The 22,172-nt window shown below is 33.5% G+C and overlaps 1 protein-coding gene across 2 annotated transcripts in view; it reads left to right on the forward strand.

Annotated features, from left to right (window-relative positions):
- Positions 1-22,172, forward strand: part of Spag16 (sperm associated antigen 16) — a 1,007,960-nt gene that overhangs the window by 626,854 nt on the left and 358,934 nt on the right. For both annotated transcript variants that reach the window (XM_010616032.2, XM_033764606.1), the window contains one exon: positions 7,260-7,386. In XM_010616032.2, coding sequence (XP_010614334.1) covers positions 7,260-7,386 — 127 coding nt within the window. The remainder of the gene's footprint in view (positions 1-7,259; positions 7,387-22,172) is intronic.

Here is a 22,172-nt window from a genome sequence, read left to right on the forward strand (position 1 = left end):
TAATATTTTCTGATATCATTAATCATCTTCCTTTTTTCCTCAACTATCTTTAATGCCTTTATTTTCTTATTTTTCTGTTAGACTTTTAGAGAATTTTTAATTTTTCCTTTTGTTTTTATTTAAAAATAGAAAACCTAATAGCTGTGTAGCACGTGCCTTTATAGAAAAGAAATATAGATAAAATCACCACAAATGTTGATTGTATCTCAAAAACCAGAAGAATAAGGCTAGAAGAAAGTAACATTCTGGTTAGATGTATCTACCTTAATTTTTCAAATGAGGTAATAAATGCACATAGTGAAACAGGTAGTTATTAAATATCCACTTAGATGCGTTTTGACAAAGGTTTACCGGTGAAATCAATAAAGATATTGAATATTGATATAAACAGAAAATTTTCTCTATTGAAGGCCCACCTTCCACAATATTGTTCTGATTCCTATAAATATAGATTGAATATGTTCTTGCCCTTTATATGAATTTAATCATACAATGTGTATGCTTATTTATCCAAATTCTTTCATTTATTGTTCTTGATATTGATGCATATTTTCAGAACTTTCATAAGTTTTTTATCTGTAATATAGTGTGTTAAAATTGTACCCCTTAGACTGTTAGCTCCTTTCTTCCCATTTCTAAATGTCAGTAATCTTATTAGGATCTTATGTATTATTGCAGATTATTCACACCAGGGAAACTATTCGGTATTTACACATGTGTGACTTATTTATTTCACTTAGGAGTATATCGTCTCAATTAAAGCTGAAAAAAAATTGTGCCCCTTAAACTACTACCTATGACCATTAAAATAATATACTGTGTGTACCCCATACCTTGGGGAACTACTATTATGTATTTTGTACCTATGTACTTAATATATACTCCAAGCATGGCTATCTTTACTGTAGTGTGTTTCTTATAAAAATTAAGTAAGAAAAAAGGCACTTTACATATATGCATATATCGATCATTTCGGGTGCTTTTGATCTTTTCTGCTTACAGATGTTTTTATCTGGTGTCATTTTCATTCAGTCTGAATAAATTCTTTTCCACATGTAAGAAAAAAAACTACTAGTGATAAATTTGCTCAACTTTCATTGATCTGAAAATTTGTTTCATCCTCATGATTAAAGATTTTTTAGCCAAATATTGAATTTTAAGACTTCAAAGACATTATTCTGCCTCTTTTATTTGTGTTGAGATGTCACCTGTCATTTGTATTATTGTTACCTGCATGATGTGTTTCTTTTTAATCTCTATGGCTACTTTAGGACTTTATCTTTGTGTGTTTCTGTGACAGTTTGTCTAAGGTGAATTCTGTCTGTTATCAGGTTGAATTTTTCTGAACTTTTAAAATCTTCTCTTTCACATTTTTCTTTACATTGCAGAACATTTTAACCATTTCAAAAAAATTTCCTTATTCTCCCTTCTCCTTTCCAATCCTCTTTATAACCCCAATTATAGCTATAGTAGACCTTATGATATTTTTCCTTTGCTAACTAGAACTTCTTATCCATAATTTAAAAATATTTTCCCTGTTCCTCAAATCAAATCTCTGTTGACTCCTTTTCAATCTTATGAATGCCCTTTTCCCAGCAGTATCAAATGCGATATTCTGTTTGGCCAATGAACTAATTGTCTTACGTGATTATACTTATCCATTCTTCTATAGGCCACATTTTATAGTTTTCATTTGTCTTGTGAAATTATCTGTAAACCTATTATAACTAGCTGTTTCTTTAAATCATTAAATGTTCTAGTAATAGATTGTTTGAAGTTTGTTGTCTTTGATTTCCAGTAATTAATTTGGGGTCTATTTTTATAACTTTATTTTTCTTGATCAAAGCTCATACCTTCCTACCTCTTAAAATATGTAGCAATTTGTTTTCGATTATATGCTGAATTTTATATTAACAAAATTTAGGGAATCTATGAACTGTGAGGGCAGGGGAATGGGGAAAAAATGAGAACCAAGATATATTATGTAAAGGTACAAATTCCCAATAATGAGTGCCAACATATCATATACCTAGTATATACCAATAAAGTTAATGAATGAAAAATATATACATTACAGCAAAAGATGCATTTCCTCCTCAGAATGCTGTCCCCCACACACTTCAAACAATTATTCCATCATTCTTGCCATTTTCTTAAGTCTTTTGTGAATGACATTCACTGCTGTGGCTAACTTGATGTCCTGAATTGATTCAAATCCTTTACCTTTCATGATCATTTTGACTTTGGGAAGGAGCCAGTTGTATGGGGCCAGACCCTGTGAAGAAGGTTGATGACAATGCATTGTAATGTTTTCATGAGCCTGCTTTTTTGTAGGGTGGCACTTGGCTTTTGCATTTACTATATTTTTTATCAGAACTTATAAAGATGCTCACAAAAGAAGACTTCTATAACTGCTTCAGAAAGTGGTTAAGAATGTGAGGAAAAGTTTTCAAAGTGATGGGGAATACTGTGTTATAATGGCAATGTGTCTTTTACTGTAATTTTTTATTTAAGCATTCACCATATATTTTTTTCGCACTTCAGATATTGATTTTTCTTTCTATAAAAAGAATTTCTCTGAAGCAATGTAATTGTGAGCCGATAAGTTTTAGCCTTTCACATTTTATTTTATTCTTTGGTAAAAGAAATTTTTTCTAGTTTTCAATTTAACTCAGGAACCTGACATGGTAGAGACCATGCAGCATCCCAACAGCAAGTCTAAGGGGCACAGAGGTCCCTTCACTCTGGTTAGGATTCCATGCTAATGTCTACCAGGCTCCTGCTCTCTGGTGTCAGTACTCAGCTCTCGGTGGGAGGGCAGGGAATCTCTCCCAAGCCTTGTGCAATGCTCTGGAGATGCTGGCTAGACCCTGGACAAGGACTGATTTATGGTGAATACCATACAGACTACTCCCATCATAAGCTCTCTCAGATGTCCTATAGTGCACCTTCCAGGCGGCTCAGCAGCCTTTTCTCACTGCCCTGCAGCTCTGTGAGATTTTGCTTCTGCTCCCATAACAGGAAAATGATTCCAGCCTGCATCAGGGAGATTAAAGGGTTCATGCTGAGTTCTTTCTTGCTCTTCAAGTCACCATCCCATGCTATATTTAGTTTAATGCTAGAAACACTCGCCTTATGTAATGGATGTAATTTTATAATTTTTTTTATTGTGGAAAAAAATGGCAGTATTGATTACTCTGTTATTGTTGGAAGCCTGATCTCTAGGAGGACATTTTTATTGTTAGATAAGAGAGATAAAGGCAACTGTGATACACATGGCAGATTGAGGGTAGGAAGAAACCAGGAACATTTAGAGTTAATATAGACCCTATGATCCAAGATATTTCTAACAAGCCGCATTTATTCCTCCGTATATAAAAATGAAGTAGAGATGAACTTGAGGAAGCAAGTCAGTAACACACAGGGTTAGAAATTTTTTATGGAAGACAACAAGTCTAAGCAGAAGTATTTTCGTTACCTCTTTCATTACTGCAACAAAATACCTGGCCTCACAAGGTAGAGGGGAGAAGTTTATTTTGGCTTAGGTTTCAGTTCACACTATGCTGACTCCAAGAGAGGACAGCATGGCAGAGGGGCATGGTGGACTGGAGCAGAGAACAAAGGGAGCAGTCAAAGTGGGAGATAAATTCTACAAAGCCAGACTCCCAGCGCCCTGCCTCTTCTGACCAGACCCTACCTGTTAGCTATACGCCTCCACCATTCAATCACCCTGCAAAAGTCCAGCATAAAAGCTGCTTTTTGGAGGACATCTAGATATAAATTATAACAACATGAGCCAGATTACCTCTCCCTCCTTCTTCCAATTAATCTTCCCATTTCCCTGCATCTGCTGTTCTTTTATATCAAGTAGCTGTTCCCATACAAATATAAGACATAATAAAAACTAAAAACCCAAAACTCATGAAAAATTTCAAAATTTAAATGATACATTGATACAAAAACAATTGCCATAGGAGAATATATATAGTGCATAAGAAATCACCAAAAGTACCAAGAATTCAGACAAAGTGATACTCTGTATCTCCAAGTAAATTACAGAAATGTTATTTTAAAAATCAGTTTTGTATAATAAAACAAAACAGCAAATCATGCCTGATTTTATAAGGCAAGAGATTCAAGTGAAATGCAAAGAAAGAAAGATCAGGATGTAAGTTAAATAGAACACAGAAAAATAACAAATCTTTTGTTTCCTTTCCCTCCACCCAATATATAAACAAACATAATTAGGTTATAAATATTTTAAAATTAAGGAAAAAGAACACAAAGTTTGTAGATAAAATGTTCAGTGAACAAGCAAATGAGGTAAAATATAACATGGTGTTCATAAAGAAAATGTAATAAAAATAGGAGAAAAAATATCGGAGAAGAAATTTCCAGAAATAACAAACATCTGAGAATAATAATAGGAAATTGCTATCAAGGCATAATATCTTAAATTTTTTGGAACGTAAATGCTTATGGAAGACCTATAGAGGCTTTCATGCATAACAAGTAAATAATTTCCCCAAAAAGTAGGCTGAGCAGTGGTGGGAGGTTAGCCTGGCTTCAGACTTTGGCAGTGGCATGAGACAATGAAATATTTCTCACAAACTTTTAAGAGGAGAATGTAGAACTCAAGAGATCATAACCAGTAAAAAATTGCTGAAGTACTGAATAATTATGACATTGTATGAAGGAATGGGAGCCAAGAATGACTGTAAATATGTATTAAATAAACACTAGGAGGATGGAGGAAGCAAAACCATACAACTGTAGGATTTGTTGTTACAGATCAAAATATGTACTATGATTTTTTTTTAATTCTAAAATTAAAAATGATTAAAACTTGGAAAGATGTATTAAATGAAGGTAGAAATTAAAAAACATATTGTTTTGTTCACTTTACTTTCTATAGATGAAAATGTTACTAAACATTTAATTTTAATATTTTTCTTAATGTTGGACATCTTTTTTAAAAATGCTAATGTTTTGTACTAAGATTTTTTATTTACTCTTTGACAGTGCTGTTAGCTACACTTATTTTATGGTTACATTATATATGAATTCATTTAATAATTTTCTATTTTACTATACATAATTCTGTTTTCATAATATTTCTCTCCCTTTTTAACTTATTCTTCCTATCACTGTCTTTTCAAGGAGCTATAACTAAAACAATTATGCTAATATTTACAGATTATTTCGCTACAGTAGATTCAAATGTAAATTTCGAAATAAAAAAATTTATACTTACATTTTAGGATTACTAGAAAATAGCAGATCTAATTTATACAAAAATTAATTATTTAAACAAAAAATAATTTATTCTGTAAATTTTAGCATCCTTGTGGAAAAAGTTAAATATCATAGGTAAACTAAGCATACCTTTAAATATTCAAGCATTATATTATAAGAAAAGTATCCTGTATTTCTTACAGGATCATATATTAAATACTTCAGGCTTGTGGGCCAAACTATCTCTGCTGTAGCTGTGCAACTCTCTTATTATAATGAGAAATCAGTAACAGAGAATGTGCAGACAAATTAACCTGTTAATAAAATTGTATTTAAAAATTATAAGCACTTGATCCATGAGCCATGATTTTTTGGCCTCAATATATATTGACGTATCTTCAAATTTAATCATGAAAATATTCTCAGCCTATCTCATAAATTCTGAGGTAGAAATTAATTATATAGTGTCCCTAATTAATGAATTTATTGATTTCATTTCTTTACTCCAGATATTAAGATATTACAACACTTATCCTTGATATATAAAGGGAAAAGTTGCTGAATAATTTACATACATGTTCATCGTATATAAATTTTAATATCTCTTAAAAAGGATATAATTCAAGAAGAGAAGAATAAGCTTTGTCTGTATCCTCTCTTAGATGCTTTGCTCAAATTGGCTCCTTCCTTCTACTGGTTATTTGCAATAGAAACGTTGGTCAGGGAATCCCAGGTTGTTGGAGCTAAAGTAGATCTCTGAATGAACCAAAGTAAAATATTTCATTCACATAAGAAGGGTATTTGACACTGAGATTTTTCGAGTCAGAACTGGAATCTGCTCTCCTAGTTCCTACTGGAGTTTTGCCTACCATACTATGGGATAGGCCCAGTGCAGGTCAGAGCAGAACCAGTTAGAGATTATTACTCATCATCAAATTTTGAACTCACTAATATTAACTCCTCTCTTCTCAGCACACCCTTCTTCGTTCTCTGTTTTTCAAAACAGATTTATAAAGTTACTTAGAAGTAATCATAATTACAAATACAGAATACTGTGTTCTGTGTGTACCCTGATTTAAGAAACAACCCTTTTATAAAATGTCAAAAAACAAAGCTGCAACTGTCTTCCTTTCTTAGTCCTTTCTAATGGTTTAGATCAATGACTCTCAAACTTCTGGATGCATCATAATTCAGTGCAGAAATCACTAAAACAGACCATTGGCTCCACTTCTGATATTCTGATTCAGTAGTTCTGGGATGAGGCCGAGAATCTGCATTTTGAGTACATTTCCAAGTGACACTGAGAGTGTTCATCTGGGTAAAACACTGCGAAAGCCAACAAGGTTTTCAGACCTAAACATAAATTAGAATTACTACAGGAGGCATTAAGACATGAATGTTCAAGTTCCATCCTATGTCAAGTGGAAAAGAATATCTGGAACATGAGATCAGATATCAATGTTTTCTTAAAGTGTCTCAGGTGATTCTAATACACAGTAAAGGCTGAGGGAAAAAAAAGTAAAGAAAAATAATGGACCTAAAAATTTGTTTGATCTTATGAATTAGTATAAGACTTTATTTAAGCCAGGTATGGTAGCACATGCCTATAATCCTCACACTAAGGAGGCTGAGGCAGGAGGATCGCTGTGAGTTCGAGACCAGCCTGGGCTACATAGTGAGTTCCAGGTCAGACTCAACTACATCAACTACATAGTGAGACCCTGTCTCAAAAACTTAAAAAAAAAAAAAAGAAAAGAAAAGAAAAGAAAAATAGACTTTATTTAACATAGTCCTTTACTAGATGGGGACAATTTTTATGTAGTCATTTCTTGACATCAATAAGACAATATAAAGATAACTTCACCGAATGATTTTATGAATAAGGTAATTTAAACTTAGTCAATATTATTCTAATTCTATAAAATGCTTAGACTATAAGCTAGTTATTTTTATTAGCATTGTACAGTCAACAAACGCATCTAGGTACTAACTCTAAACTTCATCTCTTATTTCTCTCTACACAGTGAAAGATGCAGAGGTACCTTGTATGGTCATACAGACTCTGTGAACAGCATTGAGTTTTTCCCTTTCTCCAACACTCTTCTCACAGGCTCTGCAGACAAAACCCTGTCTATATGGGATGCACGAACAGTAAGCAAATCTGGCTTTTCCTTGGGTTATAACATGGTCATTCTTAATGGCTCTTCAAGTATTGAGTTTAACTTAAGAAGTGTGCAAGGGCATGTAAAGTCAGTCACTTCCTAATAAAAGACCCTAGTTATATACTCTCATCTATCCTGCCTTCTAAATTCTACAATACATAAACAGTAAAATTACTTCATCAAACATTAATTCAAAAATTATTTACTGAAATAGAAACTGCTGGTGAAGGGAATACAGATGAAAAGCATTTTACTTCTTATAATTTGGCAAGTAAAATGAAACAAGAAATGTTTTAGTGAAATGATGTCTGTATTAAAATGGAAGTATATAAAAGTGGAAAGCCAGAATATAAAAGTGGAAAACCTCCTCCACTGGCAGTGTGTGAGTGGCTTCCTGGGAGCGCTATACTGGAGCTGAAGTTTGGAGAGAGCTATGTCTTGTGTTAGCAGTCCCCCAAAGGCTCATGCAATCATAGGTGGGGCTTTTTAGAGGTGGCTGGGTCTAGACTGTGTGACACTGGAATAGGTTCATGGTGCAATGCTGGGCTCAAGGACACTAGGATTAAAGGTAGGAGTGCTCCCCATCCCAAGTAGTCTGGATAAGATAAAAGGGGCAGAAGGACACTGTTAAGGGCCCTTGTTACTTTTGCTACCTTGTGAGTGTCATGACCTGTTTTCTTTGATGCCTCTCTGCCAAGCCATCTTGCCTTGAAACCAGCCCATTATGGACTGAAACCTCTACACATTTGAGTTAAATAAACCTTTCCCCCTTTAACTCTGGGTGTCAGGTATTTTGTCTCAGTAAGGAGAGAAATGTAACTAAGACAGAGGGAGAGTAGCATATACCAGGCAACCTGGAGAAGGATGGTGTCTAGGAAAGGGTAGTGACCATAGAGCCGGTGGTTGGGCTGGGGCCAGCAATGGAATATTTTGAAAGTAGTGATATAGAAAAGACCTGGAGGAAGAAAGGAGAAATGACAGGCAAGAATCTGCATGTATAAAAAGACAAGATTGTGAAGTATCAGATTTAAGTATTAAACTGTTTCAGAGGGAATCTGCTAAAGAATGCTTAGCAAACAGAATAACACAATCAGATCTGCCTTCTGGATAAATTACTTTGCCAGTTGAGCAAGGGAGTCAGTCTCATGAGGTACGTAATTATGTAGGTTATGAGTGCACAAGAATTTGAGTTGAAGACTGTGTGTAAGGATGAAAAGGAAAGAATGGATGAAAGAACTTTAACAGAATTCGGAGAGTGGGTAGAGATGGAGATTATGGTGGGAGGAGGAGTTTAAGGGCCTTATCTTGAATCACAGAGCTTTCAGAACCAAAGCTGTCCTGGATTGCTTTGACTTCAGGAGTAAATATGAGAGAAAACCTACAAAATAAAAGATGGGGACTACATTTCAAACAGTTCGAGAGAAAATACTGTAGCTCTTGTGTCAAACAGATAATCCTTCTTTGTTCAGCTGGACACAGTGTGTTTATTAAGAGAGAAGGAACTACAGATATAGAAAAGAGCAGAGAAGTTTATTGAATGCAAATTTTCAAAATTTGAAGAATGGTAAGAGAGTGAGACCAAGTTTCCTCATTTCTCCTAGCAACATTTACTGGGGCTTGTGAAATAAAGGACTCTGATTGACTATATAAGAAAAGATGAAATTACCTCCAGTTTCTAGTTCGTGAGGTTTAAAATTTCTACCATTTATCTTCTTATACACAAAACATGATTAACATGAAGGAATCTATATGAACATACAGATAGTGTAAATAGGGATGCAAGTCCAGTATGGGAGGCAAATTAATTTTGGGTAAATGATAAACAAAATACCCTCAGCATAACATACAGGAGAAAGAAGAAGGTAGAGTGATATACCCGACATGCAAATAAAATCAGTAGGATTGGTGTTGAGTACAAAGGTCCTTAGACACTGATGCAGCAGAACTTGCTTTTGCTAATGGAGCATCAATGAAAAGCAAGGTTTTCCATGCATTTAGCCCAAAAAATTACTTGTGAAGTGTATATAAGAGAAAACCACAGAAAAAAATACTCACTTATCATTGACGTAAATTTTAGGCTCCTTTTCCATCATCTTCAGAGTCCCTTTCTCTTTGTGTCATTTTCTCTCTGAAGTGCAGTAACTGGATGCTTTTGATTATGTCTTATTTACTTTCTTTTTATGTGAGAACCCAAAACCCTGATGTTTAGAAGTAAGCTTCTCTATTAGGAAAACTGCCTCTCATCTATGTGCCTTAAATGCATAGCTGTTTATTGATGATCATTTTTATTGTCTTCCTCCTTCATGTTGTCATCTCCTTTTCTGTTGTCCTTATTCCCCACAGTGCCAGGAGAAAAAAGGGGTGTTCAGCATAGCACAGTGGCTTTAGTATATTAGTAGCATTGCATGTGGTTGAATCCAAGTGCCTAAAAGGGCAAGTGAATCGCAGCAGTATAGCTTTAATCAATATAAATGTGATTAAATTGATTGAATAACAAATCAAAATGTATCTTGAAAATGAAATTTCCATTTTAACTTTAAAATTATATTAATAGTTTACCATATTAATCATATAGGGTGATAGTAATCATATAGGGTGATAATTAAATTATAGGGTTAATTTATAGGGTTATAACTTTATTATACATACTAGCTTCATATCAGTTAATTGCAGGAGAATATTTTTATGTAAAAGAAATAGTATATGGTAATGCATCATTAAGTAGAAGAAATGCATTGAATTAAGTTTATTTTCTGAAAATATTTTCATTCCATGTGGCCCAAAAAAATCAAATTGGTAGCTATGTACTGTAGAAAATTAGAAGCAGGTAAAGCAAAGGAAATTAAGTTAAATTATTAACAATTGGACAGTACAAGTTGTTATTAACATAAAATTATATAAATAAAATGAAAATTCTATAATTAGAATTTTTTGGTAAATGTGCATTGTGCAATGCTGGTGAATTTGCTTCAGATATAGTTCACTCAGATTTTTAAAAGTTCATATTACAATTTGTTAAAGGTACCTATTAGATGTTGTTTATGTAATGTGAAATTATTGAAATGATTCATAAAAGAGCTACAATAAATTTACATTTTAGTAAATATAACAGTAAGAACTGCATAATGTGTTCGTACCGATAACGTATTTTGACTTGTAACATCAACTGCATCCATAATATGCTTCTTTTTATAATATTTATGATACATTAGCCTCTTGATAAATGATAAATTGTCAGACAAAACTGAAAAGAAGATGAATGACTTCTTCTGTCATTAGGGAGCAATAGTAGTACATTTTGTCACCTTAGCATGATCAATTACTATTGAGGTTACCCTCTAAAATATTTTTGATGAAAATGAAAATGACCAGTGGATTATATTCCTGTAATTTAGTTTTAAATTTCCTTCTCCTACTCTCAAACATATACTAGTCTTAAATCATTAACTTAATCTAACAGCTTATTCTTGAAGATAATGAATTCAGACCCCTCTAAGTCAGACTTTATGTCAACTGGACAGATCAGCTCTGAATTTTGTGGGGGATGAGGAGAGGTTTATAAATCTCTATAATTACCAAACAGAAGCTTCAAAAGAGCTTACAATTTAGAAACTCATGAGATTGTTCTGTTTTATAGGGCTACATGTATTTTTCCTCAAAGGTATGGAAGAGTAGAATTATTAAATTAAAATTGAAAACTAAGAGTGTTTATTGTCATAAAATTATATATAGTAAATTTAATGAAAAGTTATGCTCTTCCAAAAATTATGAACATTCCCAATATTTGTACATGTTTGATTTGCAGCATATTTTAAATAGATGAAATGAGATTATTTTTCATCCACAAATCCATTGAAAACATGAGGTTTCTGAAATTTTTTAAAGAAAAGAATGTGTTCACTGCACAGTAAAACAGAATAAAAATGAGGTGTCTGACACATCTGTGAGTTGTTTCAGAGCTGGGCTGGCAGTGGTCAGAATAACATTTCATGTATTGAGGTAAGTCAAACACAGAGAGTTCATGACCTGGAATGCCTTAGTGGCCATGACTTGCTCCTTAGACTAACTCACTACAGGCACTTTTCCACCATTCTGCTCTCTTCTGACTTAGAATTAGCCCCCCCCCAAAAAAATCCAATAACCAATCCATGTGAGCTCCTATAAAGTGAAAAAACTAGAGCTCACATGGAGTGAACCTCTTTGTTCCTATGTGGTACCTGACCCCTGACTATTTCATAGTTCAACCTCCCCCTGCTAAGACCAGTTGATATTCTTCAAAAAAAAAATCTTATTGAGTTTTTAAGTATACGGTACAGTTACATTCATCACTGGGATCTTGTACCTCTACATGGCAGAGCTTGGTTCTCATTTTTTCCCTTGTCCCCGCCCTCCCTTCACCCCTTCTCCCTCCTCTATTTACAAAGACTTTGTTTCCATTTTTTCCTTTTCTTGTATTTTTTCTTTTCCCTTATTTCCTTTCCCCTACTCTTCCCACTTACCCTACAACTTTAGCCCTTTTCTTCCTATTTCACATTGTCAGTTATTCAATTTGTCTACAGTTATACAATTTAGACTTTCAGTTTTTTTGAAATACTGAAAAAACAGTTGCTATTTTTAGAGGAGATGGGAGTGAACTCTTAGAGGAGCTTGATTGTTCAGAAGCCAGAATGTGGAAACAAAAGCAAAGCTTGTAGCTTTTCTCCAGGTTTTATTTCTCATCTATATTCAATTTAGTAATATTTATTGGAGATCAACATGCCAGGCAACATCCTAATCTTTAGGGAGGTGACTGTGACAGAATCCTTGTCCTCAAAAAATGAACAGATTTTTAGGGAGTAGGTATACAGATAAATTACTTAAATGCAGTAATTGTTTATACTGTATATAGTTGAATACAGATTTATTTATTTTTTACCACAGCTTATTTATTTATTTATTTATTTATTTATTTATTTATTTATTTATTTTTGGGTGTGTTTTTTGAGACAGGGTCTCACTATGTAGTTTAGACTGCTCCGGAACTCACTGTGTTTCCCAGGCTGGTCTCAAACTCACAGCGATCCTCGTGCCTCAGCCTCCTGAGTGCTGGGATTACAGGCATGCGTCACTATGTATACCAAGATTTTATGGATAACACATGTGACATCACTTTACCTGCAACATGTACATAATGCTTACTAGAATCTGAATGAGTTGGGATCATCATTATTATTTCTGATTTGAAAATACAAGAGGGTCAGGAAGGTAAGTTGCCTAACACAAGCCAAATAGTCAGTGGAAGAGATGAGAGGCAGGCTGCCTCTCGAACTTCAGGGTGTCTTCTTCATGCCCCCTGGGCTGCCCTTCAAGTTTCTGCCACAGTAGCCCATACACTTTTTGATAAAGTGCTTTAATGAACCTGAGCCATGTAGTGACTTAGCGATACTGCCTCAAAATAAAACATGAAAAGAGGTAGAGGAGGATTACAGGAGGATAAAATTAGCAGTACTACAACTTCTGTATTGTTATTTTATGGGCTCTAATTTTTGTTTGTCTGATAAAAAAGTAACAGTGATATAAAAATTACAGTAAAGGGAGAATAGATATTTTAATATGTATATATTTTTGAAAATATGATTTAATTATTGTAATTAATGACAATGCCAGTGAGTCACAAGTCAGATCTAAGGTTGGATTTGGCAGCTACCTGAGCTGCAAATGATCCTTCACAAATAGAAAACTCTAAAAGGAAAAAGAATACATTATGGTCTGTATGTATCAGGTGAAAGATTGGATTGTCAAGCACATGTACCTATAGTGCAAATATATGTTTGTTAAACATTTGCTAGGTATTTCTCTTACACTGGGAATCACCATCTCATCTTTGAAAATAATCAGAAGTTTTCAAATACTTTAAATAAGATAGAAAATTCCGTTTCTCCAAATTAAAGGCATTATGTACAAATACTTTTAAAGGATCTTCCCAGCCAAAGATTGGGCAAGGGAAACACCATCAAGCATGTTTTCAAATCCTCTATACAACAAGCTTTCTTTGAAAATGTTGTTTGTTCATTGTTAAAAATGTCATCTGTACTTTGATGGAATATAGTTATACTGTTGCTTTTAAAAATGACTGCTTATAACACAAAGTTAGCAAGTGCTTGTCATCAGATAAAAGATCAACAAATTAGGAATAGTTGTGGGTTGAAGAGAAAGCCACAATTCATCTTTAAGGTCAGTGTTTCTTCTTAAAGGGTTGCTTAAGAAAAACTGGATTTCAAACTGCCACAGATTAAAACTGGACCCTTATCTTTCACCATGCACTCAATTAAAATCCAAGTGGATTAAAGATCTAAATATTAAAACAGAAACACTAAACTTGCTGGAAGGTAAGTTAGGCGGAACTCTGGAAGACATTGGCATAGGAAAAGACTTTATGAAAAAATCCTCAGTAGAACAGGAACTAGCAGAAAGAATCAACAACTGGGATCTCATCTCATTAAAAAGCTTCTGTACTGCAAAAGAAACCATCAGCAGAACTAAGAGACTCCAGCTGCTTCAGAGACAAAGGACTATTATCTAGAATATATAAAGAACTCAAAACAATCAGCTCCCCCAAATATAAAGATCCTATTCAAAAATGGGCATCTGAAATGAACAGACATTTCTCAGACAAAGAAGTAAAAGCAGCAAGGAAATATGTGAAAAAATGATCCACATCACTGGTCATTGGAGAGATGCAGATGAAAACAACACTGAGATTCCACCTCACCCCCAAAGAGTGGCTGCTGTCAAGAAATCACACAATAACAAATGTTGGCGGGGTTGTGGGGAGAAAGGAACCCTTCTCCATTGTTGGTGGGAGTGCAGACTGGTGCAACCACTATGGAAATCAATATGGAGATACCTCAAAGAGCTTGGACTGTAGGTTCCATTTGACTCAGCCATCCTTCTGCTGGGTATCTTTCCAAAAGAACTAAAAGAATCATACCACAGTGATGTAAGCACACCCATGTTTATAGCAGCACAGTTTATAATAGCTAAAACTTGGAAATAGCCCATTTGCCCCTCAGTTGGAAACTGGATAAAGAAGATGTGGTTTTTCTGTAAAATGGAATATTACTCAGCCATAAAGAATGAGAAAATAGATTCATTCCATAGGAAAATGGATACATATTGAAGATATACTCCTAAGTGAAATAAATAAATCACACATGTAAGTACCGAATAGTTTCTCTAGTGTGAATAAACTGCAATAATACAGAAGATCCTAATAAGATTACTGATATTGAGAAATGGGAAGGAAGGGGCTAAAGGTGTAGAGAAGGTGGGATGGGTAGGGGAAGGGTAATAAGGGAAAAGAAAAAAGTGTGAGATAATGAAAAGATGGCAATAAAGTGTTTGTAGATGGGGAGGGGAGGAAGGGGTGAAGGGAGGGCAGAGACAAGGGGAAAAAAGGAGAACCAGGACCTGTCATGTAGAGGTACAAGATTCCAACAATGAATGTAACTGTACTGTATCCCTAAAATGTACCAATAAACTCAATTAAAGCTGAAAAAAAAAAAAGAAATAAGTACTAGGAAACATTTTCTTGGTTACTGCCTAACCCATTACAAAAGACTGTGAAGATTTTAATCATCTAAGTGATAGTTTGCATAAAATTAACCAACTTAAAAATAGTCCTCTAAACTGTAATAATGAATTGCTTTGCACAATGTTAAAAAAGCCTCACTGCTTTATTTCCATACATTATGATGCACCTGGCTTTGGAGAATTCAATTCAAATGTATTCATATTGCACAGATACCATGCAAAAGCTTTCACAACATATATGTTAGCAACACTCCGTTATTAAAACATTAATTCATCCCAACCACATGCAATTAGCAGTATATAGGACAATATTAATTTTGAGATATATATTCCTTTTGCTATTTCACCTCAAAATAATTTCTCCCCACCACTGGTAAAGTTGCATTTATTTTTAATTTTATTTTACCTCTTTTTGAAGACCTCCATGCCTTTTTGGAGGTAACCAAGAAAACTAAACTTAGATTTTTGGCAATTATTTCTTTCTAAAGTCCTTAAAATGTTGAATTTGATGAATGTGCCATTTTTTTTTCCTCACCCAAATATAAACCTTACCTGTTTGCTAACATACTGTGTAATGACGAATACCTTTGGCAGTATGGTACAAGCAGATATATTTGCTAAAATAATTCTACTCATGTGTTTCTATAGAATCCTGGGTTTATATCCTGTAGCATCTTGCATTTACATCAGGCAGCATGGCCCAGTATTGACACACAGCCATTCCGCCTGTATTGAATAAAATATTTTGCCCCAGTTTGTCATTTGTGAAATGTGGACAGTAGTAGTGCTTATCACATGAGGATGTGATAGATATTAAATGATTAATCACATAAAGTGTTTGGAAAAGCAACTGATAATTCCAAACTTATACATATTCTTATAGCAACTGTCTTGCTAAATTATTGCTTGCTTGCTAATATTTCTTTGTCATAAAACTCTGAGGTTTCCTCTGTACTTTTGCAATAGTTAGCGAAATGAATGCTCTATAAGAAAGGAAGGAAAAAAGGAAGAAAGGTAAGAAAAGAGGAAAGGAGCAAGCCAGGGAGGAAGATAATGTCTTACCGTGGTATTTTGTTTTGTTTTTTCTAATGCAAGGCCTTGTGTCCCATTCCGTGTGTCCTATTTCATTTGAACTCCTTTACTTTCTTTCCGTTTAGATTGATATCAAGGCATGTCACAACATTGGCACTAAAATTGTATTTATGAAATACGTAAGTTATGCAATTGTGTTTCTCCAGGTGATTATAACTAAGCTGTGTCATCTTCCTGCTTTTCCAGTAGTAATGTAACCTATCTCCGCTGCTGTTATAAGTCTAAGGCATGGACCTCATCAGATTTTTCAAATTATCTTTTAATTGATACCTAACATTAAATAATTTGATTTTATACTTCCCTAATTATCTTTATTTTACTATGCCTTACATTTCAGGCAAACATTTTGCTTCCCCATTCATTTTCATTTTTCTATGGGTATCTGTGTAGCTTCTAATATGGTATCATGTAGAATTGACAAGATTCTATTTTGTCAAATAACTTTTTTCACTTCATTTAAAATATAATAGAAATTGTCTTCTAAGGAAAATTATGCTGATTATATAAGGAGGGCATTATGTATTTTTTCAGAGTATTAGTAATAAAAGTACTAATTTTTTACCTTCACATCTTTTTCTAGAAAATAGCATTTGTGTAGATTCCAATTGCTTCTTAAAACATCAATTTAAGAGATTAACCCATCATGAATGTTTTCTAAAATGCTTAAAATTTTGAAAATTTGCCATTATTAAATTTGTTATTGCATTCACATATTTGTCATTAGATTTTTATGTTACAATAAACGAGATAAGATGGTTTGCTTTTCCATAAAGAAGTATTTTGCCTCAATAATTCAATTTTCTTAAAACTTAAGCATTTAAATGCATAATAAAATAATTTTGCATTAAAGAATTGAATATAATGTTACAACATTTTTTGAAAGATTGTTATTTAACTCTGATAAAATACTGAATTTCTCTCTCTCTCTCTTTTTTTTTTTTTTTTTTTTGTGTTTTTTTTTTTTTTTTTTTGTGGTACTGGGGATCGAACTCGGGTCCTTGCGCTTGCGAGGCAGGCCATCGAACCACCGAGCTAAATCCCTGGCTGAATTTCTTTTTATATATCATATGTTACACAGAAAACCTTGGAATTCATATCACACAAAACATAATTATTTCCTACTTTTCCTTTATCATTAATATATATTGCATTACAGTGGTAGCAATAGGAAGTTTAGGCTTTTTTATCTCAATGTTAGTCTTTGAAAAAATATCATGTTTTAATAATGGAAACAATGATTTAAAATCATTGTGTATTTACAACTGAAATCTATATATATTATTTATGTGATTAGTTCAATGATATAATAAAATTCCTCAGTACTTTATTCAATTATTTTAAATTTTGTTCCACAAAGATGTGGTGTAAAAGGACAAATAAGCAAAATTCCTCAAAATTTGTTTAAAATGACTTCGCCATTCTTGATAATGTTTCACTCTTGATCTAGTTAATACCACTTTGCAGTATCTTTTAGAATTGTATGGCTTGGGTTGAATTCTAGTATTGGAAGTATCAAATCAAAGAAAAATACTAAGTATTCATCTTTGAAAAAAGGTAACATGGGTTTTCTCAATATGCTTGCCCAGCTGATTTTTTATTCCATTGACAAAATGAGTTATTTATAATCAACTTTAGAGTAATTACATTGTTAGAAGAGAAATTATTGTGAAGGATGACATGAAATTTGAAAAATGTGCATTAAAAAAGTCAGTTGTGTTTTAAAAAGTTATGCCCATAATAAAAATAACTAGTATTGCCAGGCCTGGTGGCACACACATGTAATCTCAACACTTGGGAGGCTGAGGCAGGAGGATCGTTGTGAGTTTGAGACCAGCCTGGGCTACATAGTGAGTTCCAGGTCAATCTCAACTACATAGTGAGACCCTGTCTCAAACAACAACAACAATCACAACAACAACAACAACAACAAAAATAACTAGTATTCATTCTGCCATGCATTTTCTGAGCACAATTATCTTTAATCACCAAAAAACCACTTCAAATCAGATATTTTAATCATATTACAACTGAAGAAATTGAAAATCAGAGATATTAATTAACTTCTTAAAAGGCCTGGAACTGTATTAATCTTGAAATCATATCCCTGTTCCTTCCAGCAAGATCCATGTCCTTTTACTACAGAATAGTATCTCTATTTAAACATGATATTAAACAAACAAAACTGCATTTGTATGCATTTGCTATGACACTGGGCTAGACCAATTTCATTACCTTGTCATGTTTGTCAAGTACATTCCTAGGGAAGAGTAAATATTTGTATATTGTGAATTATTTAGAGCAGTGTCCTCATAAAAATTATGTAATTCATTCCAAAGTTTTACATAAATATTTGTTTATTCCTTATATTGAATAATATAAATGACTGTTTTATCATATCATTTTATTCAGATTGCTAATTCAATCATAACAATAAATGATTGTTGAGGAATTAAAAACTAAAGATTCATGAATGTGCATTTTTAGATATGGTAGAATATAGGTATGTGCTCTTGCAGAAACATAATTGTGAACCTACCTGATTTGAATAAATAACATTTTTAATCTGCAAGAATACTGAGAATATTTTAATTGGATATGTTTCACCAAAAGAAATCGCTGTATGGCTCCAGCCTTTTCTGTCTTGAGTATAGTGTGAAGAAAAAGTAGATCTTAAAGTCAGCTAGAATGGAATTTGAACCAGGGTTCTATTGTTTCCTGTTCATGTGAGGTATAGCATGATATTTAATGCCTATAAACCCAACATTCCCTTTTAAAATCAAAATAATAATTGTCTTAATTGCTTTTCTCTCATTGCTGAGACAAAATACCTGACCCCCAAAGTTAAGGAGGAAAGGGTTTATTTAGCTTATAGTTTTTAGCCCATAGTTGGCTGGCTCCAAGGCAGAGTGGCACATGGCTGAGAAGCATTTTAGAGAGGAACAATTCATGGTCCCCACAAGGTAGCCAAAACAACAGGAGAATCTCAATAGCACCTTTCTTCCCCTCTTATCTCATCCAGACTACCCGGATTAGGGCAATGCCAAGCCAGTGAGAGTACTGGTTTAGTAATCACAGCCCTTAATCCCAGCATCACACACTATAGATTCAGCCACTTTTTAAAAAAATTTAATTTACTGGTACATTCTAGGTAGACAGTACAGTTACATTCATTACTGGGATCTTGTACCTTTACATGCCAGGTCTTGGTTCTCATTTTTTAAGCCACCTATGACTTCATGAGGTTTTAGGGGACATCTAGACACAAACCAAAACAATGGTGAAATCACATTAGCACTGGGACTTTCACATTAAGAAGCTGAAAGAGTAATTTTCCCCTCTATTGACAACTGAGAATGCTAGTGGCTACTCTCATGATTTGTTGTTCTGACTCTTTGGTTGATGAGTTAAATGATGCTTAATGAGACTGTTTTTGCCAATGTTGTGTCTGTTGCTGTCACTTTCTAAAACTCAGTGACTAATTTATTGCATCAATTTGTAATTCCACAGCTTGTATAGTATTTATTTTACTTATTTTGTTTATAGTCCTTTAATTTCAGTTCAATGTATAGAAATTACTTAGGAATAACCTTGTCACTGTTATTTATTCTTTTATATATTCGGTTCATTAAAACTTTACTGATGATGGCTTGGCTGTACTTCAAGACAGACTTAACCATGAATTCATTGTAGCACTACATGTTAATTATAATTTTCAGGTATCATTAATGAAACTAGAAATTAAATGCAGCATTTTTGGCAAGTGTTTCTGGCATCCTACTGTGGTTTATGATTCATGTAATGTAAAACCACAACTCTGTATATATGCATATGTACATATATATGTATATGTACATAGATATATTGTATCTGAATATATTGATATATATCTGAATATATAGATATATTGGCTCTGAATATTATTAACAATTCATTAAAATGAATTGCTCATGGATTATAATGAATGCTCCTTATAATTATGGTTTTTTCCAATCATTTACTATACTCAAACCTTTCATTCAATCAAGAAAATACTGGGAAAAAAAGACAAGCTGCTTTGTTTACTCTCCTGAATTTGGCACTTGTGCATTTATTTATTTATTTATTTATTCATTACTTACATATTTATTTTGGTACTGGGGATTGAACTTGGGACCTTATGCTTTTAAGGCAGCAGTGGAACAACTGAGCTAAATCCCCGGCCCAAGTGTTTTGTTTTGGTACCAGGGATTGAACTCTGGTCCTTGTGCTTGCAAGCCAGGCACCAGAACCACTGAGCTAAATCCCTGGCAATTGTGCATTCTATTACAAAAGCAGAGGCTCTTAAATTTAATCATAAAGTAAAACTGAATTATATGCTTCTGTAAAAGATATACTGAAATGGCCATTTGTTGTTGTTTTTGACTATCTAGCATCTAAAAATATTCTCAGTTTGTGTAGAAATCTACAATTTATGAAACTTAGTAAGAGGCAGGGTTGAAACCTACTGGCAAACAGAAAATAATAGAAATTAAAAATAATTTAATGGGAAAAAACAAAGTGGAATTTATTTACCCATAAACTATCTCTCTGAAAAAAACATTAAGAAACTATACTAGGCTTGTGTTGCCTTAGTATTATCATTTTCTTATAGCTTCTAACAGATGGAAGTGTAGTATAGAGTTTTAAAACTAATAAAACTGTTTCTCTCTTTCTATATATGTGTGTGTGTGTGTGTGTGTGTGTGTGTGTGCAATATATAATATTTAAAAATAGCCTGGTAAATTAAATGGACAAATCAGTAGCTTGTCTCTCTGCTGGTAAAACAAATGTAAAATGTGCAAATTAACAACATCAACAAAGTTATATTACATGTGGCTGTTAAAACTTAATTGTCAGATTGATTGTCTTGGGTGCTGTGTAGGGTACTAGTAAGGCATACTTGTAGGTGTGTCTAGGTGGATCATGGAGGTATACTCTTGTTACTATGTGTAGTTGCTGGAACCTTCCACTCTTGTACTCTTTCTGTCCCTTTTTGATCACCATGAACTAAGCAGCTCTGCTCTGTCACACCCTTCTGTTGTGAAGCTTGCCCAGCATAGACTGAAACCTCCGAGGTGAAGAGTCAAACAGTATTTCTCCTGTAAGTTATGGTGTTGGTTACTCTTTCTGAGTCAGGGGATAGCAAACCAATTTGCCATATAAATAAAGAAAGGTTTCCATGATGTAAAGAATAAATTGCATGGTAATAAAAAATACATAAACAAATATTGACACATGAAGGATATGTTTGGTTCTTTAATTTCAAGAGACAACCACCTAATTTCTTTTTAAAGTAGTAGAAAGATTGTGGGGGAAGATTTTGATATTTATGCTTTGAGTGTTTTGAATCTTGACAAAGTTATCCTAAAGTTTTATATTTGTTTAGATAAGAGCAATTGATAAGAAAACTGAAAAAAATGATAATGAAGATGAGTCTGCTAGGTATTAAGCTATGAAGTTACTATAAAAATGTTGTGGATAATATCCAGACAACAGCCAAGTTCTGTTGCTGCTGTGGTACCTGACACCATTTTTTCTATTAGCCTCTTAATCATCATCTGGAAAGAGAACATTCTAGAGTAATATCATTAAATGTAGCTCTGATAAAGCACGGTCCCTACTATGTATCATAAAGCAAGTACTAGATATTTTACATTCATAGAGGTATGATACAGTACCGTCCTACATCAATAATACTAGATTCAGTTTTGGTTTGAAATTTACTTTGTCTGCAAATAAGATGCTACCCCTGTTTTTTTCTGGGCTCCTGTCACATGGAGAATTGTTTTCTATCTTTTCACTTTCAATCTATGGGCTTCTTTTTGCACTAGGTGTGTTTCTTGTATACAACATATTATTGGATTTTGCTTCTTATTCCATTTTGCCAGTCTATTTCTCTTGATTGGTGAGTTGAGGCCATTGACATTGCTGGTTATAACTGATATGTACTGACTTATTATTGACATGTTATTGGCCTTTTGTTGACTCTTTTTACTTTTTCACCTTCTCCTTTTAATTTCTTGCCTTGCCTATTTGATTTGCTCTGTTGGGCCTCATGGTGTTGTTGCCTTCATTGTCTTTTTCTAGGATCTT

Source organism: Fukomys damarensis, unplaced genomic scaffold (assembly GCF_012274545.1).
Source record: "Fukomys damarensis isolate Sample0158 unplaced genomic scaffold, DMR_v1.0_HiC HiC_scaffold_16, whole genome shotgun sequence".
Lineage (NCBI taxonomy): Eukaryota > Metazoa > Chordata > Mammalia > Rodentia > Bathyergidae > Fukomys > Fukomys damarensis.